The sequence below is a fragment of the Anser brachyrhynchus genome (assembly GCF_964034855.1).
Source record: "Anser brachyrhynchus genome assembly, chromosome: 2".
NCBI lineage: Eukaryota > Metazoa > Chordata > Aves > Anseriformes > Anatidae > Anser > Anser brachyrhynchus.
Window position 1 is genome coordinate 8837402 of NC_137695.1, and position 18647 is coordinate 8856048.

General features: G+C 36.4%; 1 protein-coding gene across 2 annotated transcripts in view; it reads right to left on the minus strand.

The window, feature by feature from the left end:
• Positions 1-2218: 2218 nt before the first annotated feature.
• Positions 2219-18647, minus strand: part of PAXIP1 (PAX interacting protein 1) — a 33075-nt gene continuing 16646 nt past the window's right edge. For both annotated transcript variants that reach the window (XM_080578893.1, XM_080578892.1), the window contains exons 7-21: positions 17022-17745; positions 16125-16219; positions 15048-15143; positions 14576-14713; positions 13071-13192; positions 12322-12506; positions 12143-12186; positions 9748-9815; positions 9248-9350; positions 6668-6836; positions 4894-4994; positions 3589-3723; positions 3430-3505; positions 2812-2876; positions 2219-2369 (exon numbers count right to left, since the gene is read on the minus strand). In XM_080578893.1, the coding sequence (XP_080435019.1) occupies positions 2358-2369; positions 2812-2876; positions 3430-3505; positions 3589-3723; positions 4894-4994; positions 6668-6836; positions 9248-9350; positions 9748-9815; positions 12143-12186; positions 12322-12506; positions 13071-13192; positions 14576-14713; positions 15048-15143; positions 16125-16219; positions 17022-17745 (2133 nt within the window). In that variant the 3' untranslated portion in view covers positions 2219-2357. The remainder of the gene's footprint in view (positions 2370-2811; positions 2877-3429; positions 3506-3588; positions 3724-4893; positions 4995-6667; positions 6837-9247; positions 9351-9747; positions 9816-12142; positions 12187-12321; positions 12507-13070; positions 13193-14575; positions 14714-15047; positions 15144-16124; positions 16220-17021; positions 17746-18647) is intronic.

Consider the following 18647-nt stretch of genomic DNA (forward strand, 5'->3'; position numbering starts at 1 on the left):
TCTCAAAACCAGCATTTACATTTGATACGGCAATCCATGGTTTGCAAGATACACAGAAAATATGCTGAATGCTTGACAAGTAAAAAGTATTTATTCAAGGTTAAGAAGTTTTGTGTATCACATTTTCAAAGTTCAAAAGCTACAGCAGCCGATACCTGTTTTTAAAGGAAAAGGCACCAAAAACTTTCTGCACGCTGGTAACTAGTATAAGGAAGTCTCAAGCCATACAGAGATTAACACAGCTTTACGTTAATTCAGTATTACACATTCTGAAATGTATTTGAAGACAAGAAAGTGTACCTTTTTCTCCAATAAAATATAGTATGTATGCACTGCATTGCTGAAATTCTTTAGGGTATTATTTTTTTTTTCACCTATTTTCAATATTCTTTAAAAGGTGTGGATAACCAAGCTAACTTGCTGAACTGTTAAGAGAAGTGATCTCTGCAGAGGTCTTTAATTAAATTGGGTTTTAGAGGTATGCTCCCCCTCAATTGACAGTGAAGAGAGGGCATAATAGCCAGATCTGTATCTGAACATTTTAAGTTATTTACACCACTCATCAGCCAACAGAACTCCCACTGCATTCCATCCTTTTTTTTTTTTTTAAAGAAGTGTAAAAACATTATCAGCTTCCATCCTCAGGTCTCCACATTTGAGACTTTTCCTTAATCTCATGATGAAAAGGAAGCAGTATTATGGATAGCTGAACATCACACTGAGAAAAACACATAGCTCTGCAGTTACAAATAAATGGCATTTGGGAAAAAGTACCGTTTTCTCCTACCCTGTACCATACCTTTTTAACCTCTGATGCATCTAAAAACATCTTAAGCCAAAGTATGCAAACCTCATTTACAAATTTTGTCACCTTACCAAAGGTCACAGTAATGGAAATTGCTGTTATCATGTAGCCCCTTCTTACTGCTTACAATAGAAATGGCAAATGCAGGAGTAAATCAGGATAGCTGAGGAAGCCAGAGCCAGCACTAACAGGCAACAGGCACAGTACTGACCTCTGCGGGACTTCACTCCTCTTGAAATTTACACTCACTGTGTTCCTACAGCTTGAATCTGTCATTTGCTTAAGCACCTTGCTGAACTGAGGCATGGGGAAAAAAGGCAACAGAAACAGTGATCAAATATCAGGTGGATTTACATTTTAAGCCATAGCACAAATGAGATTTGAAATTAATAACTTCTCTGTAGAAAGCTTTGCATAAGCTAAAAATAGCCGCTTATCTCAGTTTAATGCGACTGAAACATCTTCCCTGTAAAATAGTTTTGCATAGAAATACAAAATGCTAGAAAAAGGTGTGATAAGCTATTGTTTAAAGTGGTTTTTATCCGTCATTTTGAATCGTTCTTTGAATGGTTCACAAGGTGGTATGATACACTTGATACTATGCAGACAAGTGAATATCTGCACACCCCCACCAGAGTTTAATGGCTTGCTGATCCAAGAAGAAATGTTTTTAGTATGATTTTTCAACTGCTAGAATCTAAACTGGTAGAAATGTAAAGTCAGATTATGAGAACTGTGTGTGTGTGTTAGGAAAAACAACTGAATATAGATGGGGGAAAACTGATATTTTAATATTTATTTAGTAAAACTCACTATACAAACAGAACTTATCACAATAGCATAATATGTGAGCTTATAGTTTCTCCTTCCTTCAAGCTATTCCTTTGTTTCAGTAAAAACACATTTATACACTTACAACAACTTCCCCTTTAAAGCACTGGGATTTTTATATATTAAAACATACCTGGTAAAATAAGCTTAAAATAATTTTACATTGCTTGGAAAAAGATTTGAGTAATTTACTCTTACCAGAGTGCCATTGTTGCACATTATTCAAAAAGAATGAACCACCACTAAAATATAGAGTAAAACATTTAAAAGTACATTTATTTAAAATGTGGGCAAAATATCAATATAAAAGAAAATAGAGTATAAGAAATAAAAATAAAGTACAAAACATTTTCATCTTCAACATCCATAATTTAATAGACAGCAAGCCCTTTTATTTTTACATCCAAATTACACTTTTGGCTGAAGTACCATCATTTATGCTAAAATGTTTAAAAACTGGCTAATCATGATACCTAAAGTGGGCTCTTTTAAAATGGTAGTATCATACAAAACATAGTAAATTATGTTTCCTCATAATAAAATTACACATCCTAAAAAAGATGCAGTTGATTTTTGCTTTCCTGCTTTAAACTGCTCTTCATCCTTAGGTAAACAGCTGGAAAACAGCATCCACAGGAAGTTTTAGTTACTTTGTACAATGGCTGAACAGCTAGATTCAATGCTCCAAGGACTCCGAAGCAGTAAGGCATTTTACTATCCATCAAGTAAATTTATATGTATGCTTGTTAAGGAAGAACAACGTTAAGAAACTTTTATAAAACATACCCATAAAGACATAGAACCCTTACTGGTCCTACACTGCGTTTATCAAACAGAGTTTATAATCTTCAGTAAAAAGCTATTTTTGTCATCTGCAAGTCACATGTGACAAACATTTTCCTTAGTGACAATTTTTTTGCTTAATATTGCTTAATATGCTGCTCCTGGTACTTTCTGATAACCCTGAATCCCACCTCCACTGAGGTATTATTTTTTGTGTTTAAATCAAGAAGTAATTCTACTTTGAATTTAAACTAGGTTTCTGGGTGTTCAGCTACCTTCTTATCAAGTGAACATTATATATCCCAAAAAATAGTAAGTAGTTAGTTCCTAATTCAGAAAGCTTGTAGTAAATCACACTTCCTTAGGCAGCTGATAGCCTTTACACAAAAAGGATATGATTCATAATCCAGTGTTTGAGTAAGTACTCCGGTCAGGACAAACTCAGCATTGTGGACATCTGGAAATATTGAAAACACACATAGTTTACACCATACAAAGACATTCTTCCTTCAGCAGATGCATTAAGAGGTGCCATTCAGTACCTTTCTGCTCTTCATGGAAAAGACATACGGGAATATGGTCCTACCACTACCAGCGCCCTGCAGTTAGCCATCCCACACTTCGTGCCACATACACCAGGCTTCCCAGTGTACCCTTTTGTTAGTAAACACAGTATGTTTGTGGGTTCTACACTGAAGCAAAAACAGTTGAAGTGGAAAAAAAATAAAAAAAACAGATCTTTAACTAAGTTGACTAATAATGAGAATGAATCTTGCACCATGCAGCACCAAAACCCCAAGCTCAAGCCCACCACCAGAGATTTGTGCTGACCTGGCTAGAAAATACCCGTATTACAAACACCTAGGAAAACGCTGCCTCAGATTTCTCCATGCAGGATCGACCACATACCCCTCTAACTAGTACCTGAAATATTCAACAGGCATCTGTACTTGTAAAATAATAGAAAAATAATCAATACTGTACAAATTACATCAATCGCTTATACATACCTATGCCTCTAGCAAAATATTCTCGACATAAGTGAAGGTCATTTTCACAGGAAATCAAGATTATCTCTGGCAAACTCTAAATGAGAGAAAGCAATTGTAAGCTCTGAGTAATATAGTAAGATACTACCAGTAAGTTTTAGAAAGCAACACTGTACGTACTTTATTCTGCTTATGCTCCATGAGTTTTCGAAAAGAAGGCTGTTTGGATAACACTTTTCCTCCCGCGCATTCCACAATAGCTTTCATGGTGGAAAGACTAGGACAAATTCCAGGTGTAATGTAGAAGAATTTTCCCTAAAAAGAGAAACAAAAGAATAAGAAAGCCTTATTTTGTTAGCCGATTTCAGCAGTACATTTAATTTTCGTGTGACTCATGCAATCATGGGCGAGACTGTAAACAATTTATAGTGGCCTATAGCAACAATTCCAACAGTTGATGAGCTGTCTGTAATTACCACTGATCTGCTTTCCCTGGAGGGACAAATCTGCAGTTTTGATAAATTTGAGTAATTTGGGTATGCCTATTTCATAACCCTTAAAATAACCACGAAACCATCAAATGACCACTGGTCAAACTACGATTAAAATATATAATACACACACATATATATTAACTGCAACTTGGTAAGATGTGCAAGAACTACAAAGCTCCTTCAAGCACAGGGATGCCTAAAGGGTTGCAAAAAAGCTTTTATTCTTTAATTAAAGCTTTCATTTTTAAAATTAACATCATAATACATTAATTACATATATTACCTCATGACAAAAAAAAACAACTGCTACTTGATTGAGACTGATATAGGTGAACAGATCACAAAGTAGATTATCTGTATGTTTAGCAGTTAGGTATAAAAAGTTCTTCCTAAACTGCAAGACTTGCTAGACTGCAAAACAGAGTGAAACGTAACACTTAGATATAATAAAACACAAAGATGCCTACTCATTAGAGGCTGTGAAAATACATTTTTAGGTGGTTTGCCTCAAGAGAGACTCCAATTCAATCAGGCTGAAAAACCTCTAGCAACTTATATTTTCACTTACCTCTCTGCAAAGCAGCATAAATTTAATCGGAGGCATGAAAACCACCTTGCACCATCCTAACAAACTGCCTGGTGCTAAGTCCACTATGCAAGGGAAATCAGAGTTAAACTTCCTGAGGCTGAAATGCACACTCTCAACTGCCATTTTTCAAAATGTAAGTTATTTGTAAAAGAACAAATACTGTTTTTATAAACTGAGAATATTTTGTTCCCATGTACAGGATCCAGTCACTCAGACGCATCCCAAAAATGCTTAGGCAGGAAATATACATTAAGTCAATACCAGATTTTGTAACAAATAATGTGTGTTATATGCTAGACTGTTTTATTGCCCTGAGCTATACAAAGCTGCTGTTGTCCCGATACTGAAAAAAAATAGGTTGAAAAGCTTCAAGCATTTAAATGCTCTTCTTAAACTGCATACCTTGAACAGCGGAGCCACTTGTGCTCTCTTTAGGGACTCCTCTAAACTAAAGCAGAAAAGCACCTCAGCTTCTGCATCCCTCAGCACGAAATTCTGCTCGTCTGAAAAAGACAAAAAATGTTAACACAGGAAACAAAAACAGCAGGATAATGTAGGAGCTAACCTGATTGGAAAACACCAGCGGCAGATTAGCTCTAAATGGTAAACAGGAATTTAACATGATGATAGTACCCCTTCTACTAGACTCCTTGTGAGGATGACCCACCACTACCTGGAGAATAAAGCTGTGTTTTACACTTGTACATCCAGCAACAGCCACTGTCCCATAAAGTCTCCTTTTCAAACTTATTGGTGCAACATACCCAGAAACTGTCTCCAAGCCCTCATGCAGCCTTAACAGAGCAAACTTTCAACCTATTTCCCTTTTTCCTATTATTCAGCTGATTTCATTTTTATTTTTAATTCAGGATGGGATTTTGGCCCTAGCTTCACTGTTCCACAAAAAGGCAGGTTAAAAATATTTCCAAATTAGATTTAGCTCAAAACACCTAAGTTCAAGGAGAAAAAAAAAATTACGGAGAACTGGTCTTCCTAAAGACAATTTTGACAACTTGCAAGAGATGGTATTTGTACTCTTCCATAAAAAATAGATCATCAGTGGGACGATTTTTCCAAACTAGTGCTGTTTTCCATCATTGAACCACATACAAAAGTAAAGGCAGCCTATTAGCTACAAGTCTACTAAATTTCGGTAGACAAGTATTTCAAGTACTAGATCAGAACAGTTGTCCTTATAAATCCCCAGACTTTATTTATCAACTAATAGCTTTCAAATAGATTGATTTTTCAGTTCACTGATGCTGAACCAAGCACGTTGCTTTCTCCAGATTAATAAAAATGTTTGCTAATTTATTGGTTAATTATCCACTGATTTAAATCTTTGTGATGGTTAGGCAGCAATTTAGTTTGCTCCCTTCAAACAAATTACATAAAAAGCATAAAAAAATCATAAAACAAGTAATCAGCCTTTAAAAAGATTTTCTTCAGACCCAGCCTGTCAAATCAACCTGAACCATCTATTTTGTTATTTTCAGCTGTCAACAGTAAAGTGCAAAAATAAAGTTGATATATTCCAACACAGTTGCAGAACTAAATTAATTTGTTTTATTATTTAAATGAATTCCTGTATGCATTTCCAACAGTGACTTAGTTCTTTACAATTTATATTTTAGAAGAATTACTGAAAGCAAAAACATTTGGGGCTTAACAAGTAATCATAGGTAAGATCTATAAATGGCTACATCAGAGAGACAGACAATGCTTAACAACATCCAACTATTTATTAAACACTCTAAAGCAATATCTAAATACTTTTTTTTTTTTTTTTACTTCACTTAACGGAAAGAAACTGGATTAAATCGAATGAAAATTATGTGCAACATAATGTTATATAGGAACAAGAACCTAGTGAAAAAGTATACATCATTTCTTCTAGTGATAACTTTATTTAACCATACCAAGGTAGCCTTCTACCTCAAATGAAATACAAACTAGCTGCTAGTGTAATTGTTTAAACTTTATAACCCGTGAAGAATTATGTATAAACTATAGAGGTCAGACTTGCTGCTGACTTTAAAATCTGTGTTTCACAAAACTGAACTCTTTAGAAAACTGGCAAGAGACATGAAAATTGAAGTCAAAGCAATACTCAGGCTATGTTCACACACCTAAATCAACCAGCCTGAAGTTTATTATAGGTACCAGTTCAACTTACCAACGAACTTCTGGCATTTGAAGCACTCTTCTAACCACTCTGGAGTGACTATGTGCTTGACTACAGAAATTGCTGTCAGGAACTTGACAGTGCGGGTCACTTTACTGGCAATGAGGTGGGTGCATTTCTGGGCTGATTCTGCTACTTCGCCTCCCAGGATATAGAGTTTCTGAAAGGTGTGCAAAATACAGATCAGAATGAAACAGTCCTTTATAAATTGTAAGGGGAAAAAAAAAGTGGAATGATAACAGTTTAAAATTAAGCTCCTAATGAAATAGTAAACATAGGAGAGTTTCATATTACAGTAATTCCTTTATTAAAACTGATTAAAGGACAGAATTTACAGCCATGAAAAACCCAGGTATTTCCAGACACATCTCACCTGGCTAGAGTGAGAGCTACCTTCTGAGTCTGCAGCTTTATTTTTTTAAACAATAAAATAACCCTAAGGTACAAATCATATTATTTTTTTTTTGGAACTGAAACATGCTATTAAGCCTAAATAAGCAGAAAATTTAATAATTTTGCTCTTTTCCTCTACGGAAGGTATAATATACACTGTAGCTATGGTGAACTTAATTTTGCTACTCTTTTCCTCAAAGCAAAAGTATTCTCATGAAAAACATATATTCTTTAAATACATCAGTTCCCCATGCATTTAGATGGTATTGAGTAACTATCATTTTTTCCTAGGTTTAAACTACCCTACCCAAATTATCTCATCACAGCTGGCAGCTTGTCAACTAAGATACAAATCATTATCTGACAAGATTAGTAACACAACTAACCAACTGGTAAAGTGTATCAAATTATAAAAGGAGTTAGAGTGCTTCCTCTGATAAAAAAATTTAACAATGAAAACATCCAAAAGCATTTGGACAGCTTCACTATCTATGCGCTACAGATTTCTGATTTTTGTAAGTATTTTGTACGAATAAGTTAAAAAACAAAAAGAACTATTTTAAAGCATAAATATTTAACACACTATGGTGTTTTTAGTACAGCAGTCATCTGGAGTCACCAAAGCAAGAGGCCTACTGCGCGTATTAGAAGCCCAGAAAGAGCTCTGCCTTCCCTCTGTACACCACTGCTCTGAGAACAACAAACAAGCAGGATACACAGGGACAATGTTTTCAGTTCTTTCTTACTGCGCTGGCTAAGTGCTGGTTTGCATCACGGTGATACACAAAAGCACTATTCCGTGACAGTGAACCTCTTCACTCATTATCTCCTGAAGGGTATGCATAAACACACTGTGAATACTAAACTTGTACACCTACAAAAGGCAAAAGCTGTTATTTTCATCCTTAATACACGTCCACCTCAAACACTGTATTGCTATGAGCGCAGATCTTGTAAGATTTGTACTCTAATGCTTAAGCAGCCCTTTGGGTATACAGAAGAGACTACCCCTCCAGCTCAAGAAGATGGGAGGTATCCAGCCTCAGGAAGGTATTCAAACTCTGAAAAATCTTAATGGTATCATCACGGCTAAGTTTGGCTTCAAATCCATAAGACTTGAGGCTGAAATTTATTTATATGCTCGTGAGCCATAGCTGTAACAAAATCAGATTCTTTGACTGTTTGTATAATAAACCTGGTACCAACGTGACAAAATGAGGAGCTGTCACTGGAACTTTACTGAGGTTTACAGAAAAATCATTTACGTTTCAAAATATTCAAAAATCAAGCTTCAAATGCAAACATTTTAAGGGAAAAAGACTACGGATTCCAACTACTTTGAAAACACCCCTAGTTATAATAAAGAAATTAGGTTATTTGGAGAATGCCTAAGTGATGCATGTTTCTAAGAAGCATAGTAGACCCAAACTAGTCCTCCTTTACTTTTGATTAACCTGAGTAGGCACAAGTGGCAGGATCTTTCATGCCCTACTGAAGTCAGCAGTTTAAAAAAAAAAAAAAAAAAAAACAGTAACGCTGTGCCACAAACCTCAACCAATATGTGACAAATAAATGAAAATTTATTCTTTTTGACCAAATATTTAGCACTTATTAAGGTTCAAAGAATGACTGGATTTTTATATCATTGAAAGAATGTTATAAATTATTTAGAGGTAAGTTCTGGGAGAGATTTGTTAGGGAACAGAACAAAATCTCCCTTGGAACACATTATCTCATGCCTGCCATAAGCTTTGTCATCAACTTCCTTCAAAACATTTGGCATCACAGATAACAACAGATAATAAATAACACTTGAAGCAGCTTGAGTCCTACCCAGCACAACAATCACTACTTTCCTCACCTAAATTTGGCCATGAAGTTTGCTTATTTAAAAAAAAAAATGTGTAAGGGGCCTCTTTGCCTTTTAAAAACATCTTACGGAACAAAGAACAGTAGCAGAGAAGCAGGAAGTACACTACAGCAGAACAGTTATCAAATAAAACTCAGTCCACATAAATGACTGATCTCAGCCCCAGTAAGCATAGGTTTTTATCCATCCCATTAGATACAGGCTAATCAAGTCTTACTTTGTAAGAACTCAATGTCCGTGAAAAAATAAAAAAAATTAAAAAAAAATCCATGTAGTTCACATGAGGTTAAGTTAAAAAAAAAAGTCACCTTGATGTACTGTTGAACTTGCATAGGCTCAAATCCTGTGAAGAGTACCATCGGTGTCAATTCTGGGGTGAGCTTTTTAGTAGGTGGCGGTAGGTCTTCAATCCTACAAGACGTGAAATACAGCAGAATGTGAAGTTCGGGCCACAAGTCATTTTTTTAAAAGCAGATAAACACACTCTCTGCAACTTTTAGCAATGAAAATGCTCAGACGAATGAGAATTAGGCAGGATCAGTCTTCTGGATGAAAAACTGTTATGCTCAGAACAGAACATTCTCTCCCAATTCTGTTCTCTCCCCGTTCTCTTATTACTCCACTCTCGTTATTCTTCTATTCCTGCCACTTGAGTAGCTGGCAATATGCAAAAAATCCTGCTAGTTACTGCAATTAGCAGGGTACAGGATGGAACTGGGCGGATGGGCAGCTGACAGTTCTGTGGAAAGGTAAATTAAGGACAAATTGGTAAAACAAAAAAAGGTAAATTAAGGTAAATGGTTCTTACCGTGCTCTTTTGGAAGATGGCTGAAGACTGGGTTCATTTTGCTTTGGTTTCAAAGGCAACCTCACACCCTGAAATTAGAGCATCTACATGTTTACATCTGAATTGAGCATAGAACCCTATTTTTGTTTTAAAGCAGGACAACTGTATGCCAATGTTCTAAGACTATACTTAAAAAATTAATATACACGAGAAAGATGTGCTGCCAAATGCATACTGGTGCAATGACTGCTTACACAGCTGACTCAAGAGCAAAGCTGAGCGCTAACCAAAGCTTCTCCACGAAGTTAGGCAACGATTTAACTGAATGCCAAATACAAACTTTTTTTCCCCTTTCAGTAAAGCTGATAACCATTATTTGAAAACCCAAAGAATTAAATGAGACTGAAAACCCTGTCCATTTATGAGACACATGAAGACCACAGTAGTCTTCCAGGAACTTAAATATTAACAGAAAATAGCAGCGCCTGTATTTTAAAATCTCAAGTTCCCTATTTACAGGAACAGAAGCTCCAGGGGATGCTTGGGTACTTGCTGCATAGACACTCCTGCCTCCTCTGTACTAGCTCAGTCCCCCACAGGGGTTTGCTCCCCACTCTCAGAAACCTGTAGTCTTACGCAAGAAAATCACTAGTATGAGCAGCTGGGAAGAAAAGCTCAAGCGCTTTCTTCTTGACAGGTGTTCCAACTACACTATGGAAATGCAAAAAGTAAATTGCATCAACGCCACGTGACAGACAGCTGTCCTCACATAAGGACCCCAGACTTTAAATCCCAAGATGGAAAGAACTGCCTGCTGTAGAAGGCAGTGAAGTACCTCGGCTGACCCTTCACATGCCTGGTGTTTTCTATGACCAAATCACATTGTTTGTATGTATGTGTCCCAAAGGGAGCTGGACAATATTAACTTCAGAGGTCTCTTCCAATCTAAATTACAAGATTCTTACTACACATGGAAAAGAAAGGTCCCTATATAGTAAATATTGAAAGGGAGGTACTTAAATGAAGCTTTCTGACCCCTTAGTTCTCTGTGTTTGCTGTGTAAGCAAAAAAAAAAAAAAAAAACAGACCACCACTGTTCCAACTGGACCACACTAAAAATGCAGATGCCAATTTTAAGATGAGCTCAAACACTATGTAGGTGCAAGGGCTGGTGGTAACAAACCCAAAAATGAGCTTGTGAAAAAGCCACCTTAAATACTACTAGTAATAGTACCTACAAAATCTCAAGTATTTATTTTTGGGCCACTAATAGAATGCATCCTTCAAGGAAATATGACAATTTTTTTGTTGTTGTTCTGTTTCAAAAAAGCTACTTAAGAGGCTATGACACCATTTCACAGAGGTCTATAAAAAGATCGTTTTGAACTTCAGGTCATGGTAACAGATGGCTACTTCTGAAGTTCCAACATATTAAACAATTAAATTGTACTAATATTTTAAATGGGATCTGGGCATTAATTAAGTTATGACAGTTATTAAGCTGTTTTCTGAAGAGTATACAAATGGATAGAGGTAGGTGATCCAGAACACAAAAGCTTACACAAAAATATTTTTGTGTAATGTAAAATGTTCTCTCTCAGTCACTTGTACAAATGAACCGAAAGCTCCTTAGCTCAAACTGGGAATTACCTATCTCAAGACAGACACTGTGAAAACGGTTATCATTTATAAATCTGGAATGGAAAGAGAAATTACCACACAAAATCTTTCAGTCTAAAACTGAAACAGTATTTTCCAAGCTCAGAACAACAAGGAAACAGCTCAGAAAAAGTTGCTGTTCCCACCTTAGCTCTTATACCCATCTCACATTTTACGTTTCACAGCTTTTATTGCAGGGTGTATTCTAGACGTTTCAAATCCTGTTCCTGCCAGATTCTTAGTTTCCTTATGGTTGCTGATTTACACTGCTGTTATTACCAGACTTATCAGCATCACTTAAAAAAAAAAAAAAAGCATTTTTAAATTACAAAATATTTGGTACATATGCACATGGCTTTAGTTCTTACAATATTTTAAAGACAGGATACAAAGTACTTGCAACCCATAATTTATGTCATCGATTCTATTTTAAAATATAGTCAAGATTCTAACAAAGTTATTACTGATTTTGTGTGCTTTACACCTCAAAAACCTTGCTTGGCCTGTTTCTGTAAAATCAAAGAGTGATGCACTAGTCCAAGATCTCTCAAAAGAAACTTGATTTTATATAATACAATGCAGTTTATTAGTTCCGTAAAAGATCATTTCTCAGATTTATAGAATACTAACCTGAAGCACATCAATGGTCTGTGTGGGTCCCTCTGGCACGTTGCGCACACCATATGGCTCATGTGCTCAAACATTAGAAACACTAAGCAGTAATCTGACAAAAACAGCGATATAAAACTCAACATACCATTAGAAGTTCTGGTGATACCTTTAGTGGAACTCTCCAAGAATCTAGAAAGTGAAGAATACAACAGAAGTGAAACCACTGCAAAATTATTTACAGCAGAACACACATGCTTCTATTGATTAAACAGGTACATAAGTAAGTGCTACAGAACACAGGATTTGGGGGACTGGAATTCTTACCCAGAAGGTTGAGAACTAGATGTTGACTAGGAGAAAGCGGATCTTGAAGACTGAATACTGTATAGCGGCTGTGCTGTATCTGCCGTAAAGCTTCAAAGTTTCCTAGCAGTATGTCACAGAGCCATTGTGCATTTACACAGGGTATTCTCCACTCTTTGGCTTTCTCATACTTCAAGCCACTGGGTCTTATTATTCAGAGATGAGGAAAAAAAATATTTGATAAAATAGGTAAAATAGCATTTATACCAATAAACTTTAAATACCAGCATTTCTGTGTTGGTCTATCTGTTGCAACTGTGATAGAGAAATAAAATACATATATTCTGAAAATACTTTTGTTCTATGTACTGGAACAAAGTCAACTCAGGGAGAATTTCTGTCTCAAATTGAATCAGATTAGACCTAGATTTAATTCAATTTTCCCTCCCCCAGCATATTAAAACAATTATTCCTTCCCCCCCAATAGATTTTACTTATAGATGATGCAGCAGTCAGCATCACTTACAAAATAACCTTAAAATAGTGAAACAAGCAATGGCTTTTCTTTTTCCTGTCTTCAGCAGGTCAAATTTAAGAGGTAAGTGCGCAGTAATTTAGCTCAATAAACAACATCATAAAGTTTAATGCTATCAAATCGCAAAAATGATTAAACATTCTTAATGAGATGTAACGAGCACTCCACATCGAGAAACACACTAAGTGGCAACAGGCAGCTGAGAACGTGAGCACCGTGGAGATAAACCACTTACTCTTTGCAGATGAGAACTGTGTTGCTGCGGCACAGGTAGCCCGTGTATTTGGCACCTGCTAGGTAGGCCATTAGTTTGAGGTCATCTCTGTCACTATCAACGAATCCTGTCACAGAGATTATCTACAGAAAGAAAGACACAGATATAACTGAAAGTAGATAGCATTTACAAAGTGATCCTGTTGAAAACAATTTTCTCTTACTAACTTTTTTACATTACTATGAAACATAGAGCATCTTAGCTACGGCACACAGGCACTGTAGGATACGTAACATGGCTTATAGGATATGTAAACTACAATCAAAGGCTGTTTGTTTATACATAAAATTACAGGTTTCTGGCACTGATTCTTCCCAAGTCAGAATTATTTTCATTCCGCTGGTCAACTTTTTGCTATTTACTAAGTCTCACTATGAAAAAGCTCCCATTTAGTTTTCTTCCCATACATCTTTCACTTCTTTCTTCTGCTGCTGTTTATATTCTTGCAAATTTTTACACTTACTTCCCCTACTCTCCTTTTAAAAATTCCTAAATGCTCTGCTCTAACCTGCCATGAAGCTGAATAAACTGCACCAGCTGATCACAGGTAGCAAAAGGTAATTCTTTATCTTCATTTCTTACCCTCGGTCTCACAAAGTTTTCATTTTTGCTGTTCTTTCCTTTTATTTAAAAAGTGACAACTGTGATTTTGTTGTTAATAATAAACTATGTTAACCACTGTGTTCACATGCACATTGTTATAGTCTATTTTCACCAGACCTGTTTCTTTTTATGTATTTAAGAAAAGGCTAGTACTAAGGCTGTCATCTTTCATGGCTGCATTCAGGACAAAGATCCAATGCCAAGACATATTTTGGCATCTTGTTTTATGTTGCTGTGTATTTCAATCAAGACATGCCTCATTCAACTTCAAGTTTATTTTTTGACCCCACAAATTTCCACTTCCCCAGTACTCCTCATTACACGCCAAAACACAGAGACTACTGGAACTGTGACCTCCTCCTTTCTGACTAACAGAACAAGCTTCCTTCTCCAGTATTTCATAGAATCATTTAGGTTGGAAATGACCTTTAAGATCATCTGGTCACACCTCTGGTAGGTATTGACTGAGAAAAATAAAAAACGCTCAAAAAAATCAAAATACTATGTTAGCATAAAGGAAGTATAAAATATTAGATATGCTGTTAAGTTGAAAAATAAAAGGCTTGGACTCCTGTCATCTTGTTATGGATAACTCATGTCATCTTTGTACCTTGGTTTCTCTAAGAGAATAATAATCAAACACAGGTTTTAATATTTAGCTCTTGGAATTCAGCAGGACTTGCAAAGCACTCTGAATCACCTGATAGCATAGTCAACATAGGAGTTTAAGATTAAGAGAAGCTTTTCATCAGCTGACAAAAAAAAACATGCATTTTGCTTTGGGTAAGTACTTTCCAGCTATGTTTTAATATTGCTCGTGTAATGAAACAAGCATTCTTTACAAGTAAGCTTTTTCCTCTTACATGTTGAGAGCATGGCTTTCCTCCTGGTGGAAATGCCACTGGGAAGTGAAGGGCTCGATGAGGCGGTACCATTTTCTTCTTCTTCAAGATTGAGTTCAGCCAATGTGCCGTTATGCATCTCTTCCTTTCTCTTAAAGCCTATGAAAACATGCACAAACAGCTTTTAAAAACTGAAGCACATCTTTATGTTAGATTGTTTCTAAAACACAAAGCTTCTATTGTAATGACTGTTTGTTTCTCCTCAACATTTTCAAGATCCTGTTTCTCACAGCATCTTCCTCGGTGTTCTCTGGAATAAATCTACTATGAGCATTATGAAAGTCTGTTGTACTATAAACTACAAATGATTTTAAAAAAGCATACAGTGAGAAAAAATATTTTATAATCAAAGCACGGATTATTATACTGAAAACCCCTTACCTTTACAGTAAGGAAATGAAAACATGCATAAATACATTACTAGCTTGCTTACCTGAGCATACATGTTACTGACTTGGCTTTCACAGAGAAGATGCGTGCATCTGCTTGTAAGTGTAGGGTCCACTGTCCCACCATGTGCTTGAATGATCTGGTAAGAGAACCAAATTAAAGCTTCTAATATATGTAACAATTATAAAATTACCCTAAGAAACAAACAATCTGAAATCAACGTCTACTGTTTAGGAGACTGTACCATTTCACTGAAGAGTTACCCCCGCCCGCCCCCCCCCCCCCCCCCCCCAAAAAAAAGTTTGTCATGTAGCTTAAGAATTTTTGGGGAAAAAAAAAAATGAAGAAAACAAAATTAAATATGCACCTTTTCATTGAACTACAAAAAGTGGAACTTTTTAAGATGCAAGGAAAAAAAACAAATAAAGATATATAAACAAAAATAACCTTGTTTTTTATTTTTGTAGTATAACTATTAAACAATTTCTCATAAACCATTCAATTCTATCTCAGCAATAAACACAAGTGCTGTTAAAAATGTCAACAGCTTACTTGATTATGCAAAATTGTTGGGAAAATTCAACTATAAAATCCATCAGAAGTTTCTGAAGAACATCAAAGTCCTCTCATTTAGGAAAGGATACAATCAGATTTTTCTGAAAAATAGAAGTTGGCAAAAAAATAGAAATGCTCTATTCCTCCATCTTATTCACTCAGGTGGATACCTCACAGCCTACTAAATGCCAGAATTCTATGCAAAAAACAGTCTTTTAATGCAATTAAGTTAAGATAGAAAGCAATGCTATATTACATTTGCTGTACTACAGTTGCCTGATCGAAAGCATAAATAGTTGGGAAAGTTAATGATAGCTTTTTTAGTTAATGTTCTGGCTAAAGACCGAATTCAACCTGGCTGCACATCTGAAGCATTTACTACTTTTTCTAGTCAGCCTCAGTTGAATAATGTTTTTTTTCCTAGTCACAACACAAACATTAAATAAAATGATACCTAAAGAAAAGTGAACAGTGCCAAAATATTTCCAATTGTTCCTTTTAGGATTTAGTTACTGTGAGAGTAAGGTTATCGTTGTTTTTTTTTGGAAATACAGTAGAATCTTACCCGTTTCCAGGTCGCTAACAGCTGTTTATCAGACATCTGTTCTGGGTAATCAGCAATTGCAAAGACACAGCCCAGCAGGAAATATTCTTCTGGAACTGGAATAGTTTGGCACATAAAGGAACAGAAAATTAAAAACTTAAAGCTCTGAAGGGTTCATTTCAAAACATATTCACTACACTCATCTTTCCTATTACCAAGTTATAAACTACATTTAATTTTGAAGCTAGCTTTTTCTTGGAGAAAACAGGATCCAAAATCTCAAAGCTGACAGCGATGTCTAAAGGCACAGTTTGGCCCACTATTTGTGGGGGAACTGGGGTCTTTTTTATGTTTGCTTTGTTTTGCTGGAGGAAGAGCTGGGTAAAGGGGTAGGAGAAAGGGACACCAAAGGAAAACATAGGACACATCCTCCTTTACATATATCACCTAGGAAGAGTCAAAACAATCAACAAGCTTTCAGTTCTACTAGAATGAGCAGAATTCAAAGTCATGCTGAACCCTCCTCATTAATTTACTACTATTTCCAAAACCTAACCTATCTTTCCAGTTGTTATCCCCTTTTTAAGCCTCCCCTTTCCCTTCTTTCAAAGGAAAAAACCTATGCCATGCAGACACTAATGTTGTTCCCATAGCATAATTTATACGCTAGTGGGATAAAGCACACATTTGAACAGAAAAAGTTTTCAGTGCTCTCATGCTTTTCAGATTTCTGGAGATCCTTATTTATAGCTTATGCCTGTTAGCATGAAAAATAGTAAAACAGGTCCTGAGCTATAAATGGAGTTTTTAAGTCTTACAATGCCATACTGTAAATACAACACTATTTTTTGACATTCTAACCCAAATTCTGTCATGTCATTAGAGGTTTTCTCCAGGACCAGAGGCAGTATTACTAACTTTCTACTGCAGGATCATGCCCAAAAAGCGGCTGCTGTTGCAGTTGGGTCTGTTGCTGCTGGTGGTGTTGCTGCTGCTGGGTCGCGACCTGATGCTGTAGTGCTTGAGATGTCTGAGTTAAGTGCTGTGCTGCCTGGTTCTGCATCTGCTGCTGCTGATGCTGTTGGTGTAACCTCTGCAGGTGCTGCTGCTGTAATTGCTGCTGCTGAATCTGCTGCTGCTGATGCTGCAGCTGCTGTTGCTGGAGGTTCTGTTGCTGGAGGTGCTGCAGCTGTTGCTGCTGGAGCTGCTGCTGCTGCAGCTGATGAAGCTGCTGTTGCAAAGCATGCTGCTGTTGGAACTGGAGCTGCTGCTGAGGACGGTGGAGCTGCTGTTGGGCGTGCAACTGCTGCTGCGGAAACTGAAGCTGCTGCTGTGCGAACTGGTGCTGCTGATGAACCTGCTGCTGCTGTTGTGGAAACTGGTGAGTCTGTTGCTGCTGGAAAGGCTGCTGGGAGATCTGGGGCTGTTGCTGCTGCTGCTGTTGTAGCTGCATAAGTTGTTGAGGTTGAAGATGTAAAAGAGGATGGTGCTGTTGCTGCTGTGCTTGATGTGTCTGCTGTAACAAATGTGTCTCTGGTGTTAGTTTCACTTGACTAAACAGCACCGCGTTTGGATGTCCCTGTTGGCTATGATTTACTTGTTGCTCTAAACTTTTTGTAGGTGCTGAAAGTGATTGTAAGATCTAGAAAACAAAGATTAGTTTTGTAACCTTTTTGTTGTCATTCAGTTTTTAAAATATTTAAAGAACTACTGGGAAAATATCTCTCTTAAAAGAAAAGAACCTTATGCTTAAACACATGCTAAGATCAATGCAAATCCTCAAGTGCTAATAACTTTCTCAAAGTGAAAAGACAGGACTTGCACATAGAAAAGTGGAGCTACACACGACTCTTAATTAAATGCAATACACATTTAAAAAAAATTAAGACTGAAACCCATCCCTGTATTCTTGGTAATATGTTCAAATAGCACCAGGACTGTTAACACTGCATCAGTAATTGTATCAATCAACTCAATCAACTGCAATACTCATTTTACATCCCTGCTGGCACACTAACTTCAAAGTTTAGTTCCACAGTCTTGTTTTCTTTCACTTAAATATTGCTAATAATGCCTCCATTAATGAGTACTGTTCGAAACACGGAAGTTTAATTCAAGTTTTCATTCTCTTGACCCAATCCAGGGATATTCAGCCCTATTTTAAAAACTGAATCCCAAAATACAGCTCAGCGCTATGTTTTTGAGAATAATAAATTTTGTTTATGCTCAGTGCTGAAGTAACCTGGAATTTCATTTCATTTTTTGCTGTCTAATTCGCAAAGTGGACACTAAGACCCAAAGCTAACTAACTGTATCCTCTCCACATCAGATGTCCATCAGCTCTTCATCGCAGGTGACTCAAGGTCTTACAATGCACTTCCAAACATCTCAGGTTGCATATATGCAACTCTGATGTTGTTGGTATAGCGTATATTACAACCACGATTACCAACGCATCACCCATCACTGATCTCAAGTATAAATAGAGTATAAACATGTAATAACTAAAAATTAACAGACATAAAGAATGTCTCTGTGGCTCAG